Raw genomic sequence first — 5,650 nt, 5'->3', positions numbered from 1 at the left:
GAATGGTAATAGACCAAGCCGACCGCTAGCAAATACTATCTTCTTTGAACTTTCGCTTTAAAGCTTCTGCTCTATGTTTTTAAAACCTGTCCGCTACGTAAAAGTTTCCACAAACTTATAACAAAAGTTTCGTTTCTCTCCAACTGATGTGGAATCTCACCGTATCATATTGTTTTAATGACTCATGTTCAAGATTCAAATTATGAACCTGGAGCGTTACAAAAATATAGCATCTTTGGCATCGAAAAGTGACTTTATAATCGAGAGAGTACACCATATCATTAAAGAGATCGTACTAATTAATTACAACCTAACAACACAACAAAAAAGAAATAAAACATAAGAAAAAAAATCATCAGTTTAGAACAGAAAGAGTTGAAATTATAGAGTGATACATTAATTGAAAGATTGACAAATGTAATTGGCTAAGATAGTCATGTTGTCAAGCCCACTTCGCCATTAAAGACATGCCACCAGCACCTAAGAGAACGGCAATATAGGATTTGACTTGAAGTTTGATGCTGCCCTGCAACTTTGGGCCCATAAAGTCAGCTGAAAGAAGATCCACCAAAGCCATGTAGATGAGGAGGCCAGCTGAAGAAGCATTGAGTAACCCCACAGTGATTAAGGCACTAGGGCTGTTTTCTTTGTATGTCTTTGACAACCCTATTCCTAGGGCTATCCCAAATGGGGTTGTCACCGAGAAGAAAAATGCCATTATTGCCTTCTTCATCCATTTATATTCTGCCTGCAATGTTTTTTTTTTCCCATCCTAATCGAGTTAGAGTCGAAATTTAGGGTTACTAGGGTTTTGGGATTGCGTTAGTTTGGCTCGGTTGGTTGATAACGAGTCGTTTAGGATTGAAAATAATATAGAAATCAAAGTATTTCGAAAAACGGAGTATGATAATGAGATAAATGTAGCTTGTCCTTTTATTTTATTGAAATTAAGAAGGATAGTGTGAAATTCCACTTGATTGGAGAGGGAAACGAAACATTATTTTAAGGGTTTGAAAACTTCTCATTAAAAGACGGGTTTTAAAAACTTTGAAAGGAAATCTGAAAGGGAAAGCCCAAAGAGAATAATATCTTCTAGCGGTGGGCTTGAGTGGTTAGAAATGGTACTAGAGGCAGACACCGACATTGTGTCAGCGAGGATGTTGGGCCATGAAGAGGGGTGAATTGTGTGATCACACATCCATTAGAGAGAAGAACGAGTGCCAGTGACTCTGGGCCTCAAAGGAGGGTTTATTGTGAGATCCCATATCGATTGGAGAGGGGAACGACTACCAGCAAGAATGCTGGCCTCAAAGGGGTGGATTGTGAGATCTCACATCGGTTGGAGAGAGGAACAAAACATTTTTCTTATAAGGGTGTGGAAACCTCAATCTAATAGACACGTTTTAAAAACTTTGAGGAAAAACTCGATACGGAAAAATCCATATCTACTGGTGGTAGGCTTAGGTCATTACAAATAGCCACAAAAATCTTTTTTTTTTTTAAAATACGTGAACCAAATTAAAACTAAAATAAGAAGGAAATAATATAAATACAATCTCTCATAATCAATTTTGAAAAATATGTGAACCAAATTAAAACTAAAATGACTATCATGAATATAAGTCATGATCAATTGATCTTTGCTTTGATTTGTCTCCTTTAGTCAATATAATCACCATATAAATGGATGGAAAAAAAGTCATCATTTAGATAATGACCCGATAATGACCCTATGAGGGACGTTTTCGTCAACTAATGGTTCACAAGGGCATCGACTTTGAACATTAATGATAATCATGGAAACACGACATAAAAAACTATCGAAAAATGATATGGCCAATAATCGATCACATTGAGACCACAAAAGCTAGTAATTTATAAAACAAGGGTTAAACAAGTAGTAGCTAATCACCTGAAGAATGCAGCCACCAAGACCCATCCCTTCAAACATTTGATGGAAACAAAGAGCAGCCACTAGGCCCTTGATTGTGCATGTGTCGTTTGTGGCTCCAAGTGATAGACCAATCACAACCGAGTGAACCACGATTCCCAATTCCAAAACCTAATAAGACGTTTTGAATGGAGATGAAGATTCAAATCTACAGCCTCGTGATTAAAAGAAAAATGAAATGAAAGGGAAAGAAAATGTTCACCATGGCAATCACCCGGTAACGTAATAGTTGAGAACCAGAACTAATTTCTTTGTTGTCACTAGTAATAATTATAGGCAACTCTTGATCTCCTCCTTGAGAATTCTCAGGCATAACCTCGGTATGTTTCTTGGTATACAAACTCGTAGCCATGGAATCGACCATGAGCGTAAGGATCGCCGACATCATGGCAACGAAACCCGAAAAGGGAAACTTATGCCATGGATTCTCTTTCAAACAATTCGACCAAAGCATGTCGAAGGAATCAGGTAGAACATGCATGAAACCAGTGGCGAGAATGATGCCAGCCGCGAAGGCTTTGAGGATGATGAACATGTTTCTATCAGGGTGCAACGACGGGATCGATCGAGTGAAGAGAGGTAAACAAACGCCGATCACACTCGCAATGAGGATCGAGAAAATGGCGATGATTTTGAGTCGTAACGCCTTTTCTTTATTGGTGCATGCATTGGTTGTTGTTTCACATTCATTAGATTGTGAAACAGCTTGGGTTGTGAGAAGAGAAAAGAGAAAGAAGGAGATGGAGAAGAACTTGAAAAGTGAAGTGGATGCCATTGACTTGAATTGGGTTTGAGTTTCTTACCCTTTTCTCTATGTTGATATCTCAATTTCCTTGAGTTGTGGAAATTGCAGAAAGAGAGGTTATTATTTATATGCAAATTCCAAGAAGGAGATTCTCTCATCAACCCTCCAAAGGGTATTTTAAATAAAACGTTTCTAATCTTGTTGCTATCATATGCTATCTTTCTTTTTAATTCAACTACATCTCAATGGCCCCATTCATAAGTTCAATTGATTAACAAAAGAATTATAAACAAAGTTTTAGTTCATTNTTTTTTTTTTTTTTTTTTTTTTTTTTTTTTTTTTTTGAAAAATGGAGAGAAATATAATTGAAGAACAAATTTTTTTGACGGGCTGTTTATTTGATTCTGTAAATGATTATAAATAGAAAACTTTTACCCATTTAGGTGTGGTGATTTTAACAAATATTCTTCGAATCAATATCGAATACTTGAGAATGCAGGCTCTGGGGTTTATTTTAGACCAAGAAAGAAAGAGAGGGGCGGAGATGGAGTGAGGTCTACGCCTTGTGGATTGGTTTGCTATCGATAAGGACAATAAGAATCTCGAGCATATTTTAATTGACTAATAAAGAGACCATCATGAGTGGCTGAAGAGCCATAATGATAGATCTAGAGACAGTGGTTTTGTTCATAGAACCACCATTGCCAGGAGTGGAGGCAGACAACGGAGCAGTAGGCGGAGCTGGTGGAGAAGTAGTTGGCGCCATAGCAGGTGGTGAAGTTCCAATGGACGGAGAGGGAGTCATGCCCCTGGAGTGGTGTTGAAGCCGTACAATTCGCCATAGTGGGCGAAGGAGCCAATTTTGGCGAGGAGGCCAGCGGCAACTTGGTTGGGGAGGAGGCCGGTGCGGTGCTCGAATTTCAAAGGTAAATCGCTGCAGAAGGTCGACGAGCTTGTCGAGATTCTATATATTTCCGATAAGAACGCTGATGAGGATCTTGAGGTTAGGGTTTTTGTGAAGGATGAAGAGCCGCGATTGAGAAGAAAATGAAAGAGACTAGGTTGGTTAAGGGAAAACCGATTGTGTTGGAAAAGGCGAGGTTGTATGTACAGAGTATGACGAAGGGTGATTTGGAGGCCAAAAGGGTGGAGCCGAAGGGTAATCAATCGTCAAAGCCCCTGCATCGTCCGAGAAGTCTCTCATACCATTGAAAATCGTCAAAGCCAGTAATGGTGGTGGAGAAGAAGATGAGTAAAGGATTCAGAAGCCATTAAAAATAAAGAATCGGAATTTCTAAACCGAGAGGGCTCTCATACCATGAGAATATTTGTTAAAACGATAACACCTAGATGATGGTGAAAGTTCTATATCTATAATCATTTAGAGAATCAAATAAATTACAAAAGATATGAAAATAATAATAAATAGATACAAATATATCTACCTATAATAATATGACAAATATGATACCTACCGCAAAACTTAATGAAGATATTTGCCTATAATGAATGGTCAAATTTATTATATATGATAAATTATAATTCATGACTAAATATCATATTTTTGACAGAGTCTATATTTTTTTTACAATGGATGCACGTTTTCTTTAACTCAATTCTCGAGTATTCGATATCAATTCTTCTCCGTTTCGAATACTTAAGTCGCATTATCAACGTCTTTAATTCAAAGTTATCACACGATAACCAATTATAAAAGATGGATATATTTTTTTTTCTAAAGTTTCACACTATAAGGAATATTATTCTAACTTCAAATAAATTTCAATCCCATCACACTTTTTCTTGTGCTTTTATCTTTTTTCTTCGCCAATCCCTTTCTATAATTATTTATGATTAAGGGCATTTAGATATTTTTTTTGTTCTTGTTTTGCATCCATTCTATTAGCAAATAAAAAAATTAGGGTTTGCATTTGGAGAAGCACATAGATAGGTGTGTACGAAGAACAAGGGCATGTGGAAGCTTGTGGGTAGCCATAGGCAAAGGCCAAGGCATGCAAGTTGGAAAGATTTGATATCTATTTGTCAAGTTGGAAAGATATGAGAATTTTTTCTCCTATTAACAAGCTAGAAAGTGACTTCTAGCAAATTATTTGTTCTTAATTTCTTTTTACAAATCTAGTCTCACCCCTTTTTCTTTCTTAGAAAATGAAATTAATTTAGGCCCAATTTTATTTTCTTTTTCATCTTGAAATTTTGAATATTATGAACTCTTTAAATTATCATAATATAAGTGGTAGGTAATGTAATTATATTGTATAAGATGTAGGGGAATGCTGAAGTCATCACGTGTGAAGGGGAATACTGATGTTATCAGGTATCAAATCCAGATTTCAAAATCATGTTCTGAATCTCGGGCTTGAGACATTACAAAAACAAACATTTTGAAGATTTAAGCATTCAAAGGTTGTGTGAGATCTCATATCGGGTTGAGGAGGAGAACGAAATACTCTTTATAAGGGTGTAGAAACCTCTCCCTAGCACACGCGTTTTAAAATCATTGAGGGAAACTTTGAAAGGGAAAGCTCAAAGAGGACAATATTTGCTAGCGGTGGGCTTGAGGTGTTACAAATGGTATCAGAGCCAGACACCAACGATGTGTCAACAAGGAGGCTGTTCCCCAAAAGGAGTAAACATAAGGCGGTGTGCTAGTAAAGATGTTGGGTTCTAAAGGGGCGTGGATTTGGTCAGGGTCCCACATCGATTGGAGAAAGGCTCGAGTGCCAGCGTGGATGCTGGGCTCTAGAGAGAGGTGAATTGTGAGATCGAGGACAATATCCGTTGGCTGTGGATAATTTAATCTCTATTTTTAAAATTTTAATATTAAAAAACAAATAAAATAACACTCAATCAAACTCCTATAAAATATTTGTAAATAAACAATTTTAAATTACAAATATTGAAAAGAAAAAAAAAAAAAAAAAAAAAAAAAAAAA

The 5,650-nt window shown here is 36.7% G+C and overlaps 1 protein-coding gene across 1 annotated transcript; it reads right to left on the bottom strand.

Annotated features, from left to right (window-relative positions):
* Positions 1 to 363: 363 nt before the first annotated feature.
* On the bottom strand, positions 364 to 2,811 carry LOC111801593 (probable zinc transporter 10). The gene is made up of 3 exons (XM_023685624.1): positions 2,154 to 2,811; positions 1,913 to 2,062; positions 364 to 748 (listed from the first exon to the last, which is right to left on the bottom strand). The coding sequence occupies exons 1-3, from the start codon at positions 2,724 to 2,726 to the stop codon at positions 443 to 445; spliced, it is 1,029 nt and encodes a 342-aa protein (XP_023541392.1). The 5' UTR covers positions 2,727 to 2,811; the 3' UTR covers positions 364 to 442.
* Between the last annotated feature and the right edge of the window lie 2,839 nt (positions 2,812 to 5,650).

Source organism: Cucurbita pepo, chromosome LG09 (assembly GCF_002806865.2).
Source record: "Cucurbita pepo subsp. pepo cultivar mu-cu-16 chromosome LG09, ASM280686v2, whole genome shotgun sequence".
NCBI classification, from domain to species: domain Eukaryota; kingdom Viridiplantae; phylum Streptophyta; class Magnoliopsida; order Cucurbitales; family Cucurbitaceae; genus Cucurbita; species Cucurbita pepo.
Note: the sequence above shows the minus strand (reverse complement) of the source record. Positions and strands in the feature narration are given on the sequence as shown.

Bases quoted from the DNA above. Each gene is read 5' to 3' on its own strand.
- LOC111801593 (XM_023685624.1), bottom strand. From the start codon at position 2,726: ATGGCATCCACTTCACTTTTCAAGTTCTTCTCCATCTCCTTCTTTCTC. The intron at 2,063-2,153 runs GTGAACATTTTC...ACGTCTTATTAG, and splicing joins GTTACCGGGTGATTGCCATG to GTTTTGGAATTGGGAATCGT. The intron at 749-1,912 runs GTGATTAGCTAC...AAAACATTGCAG, and splicing joins TTGGTGGCTGCATTCTTCAG to GCAGAATATAAATGGATGAA.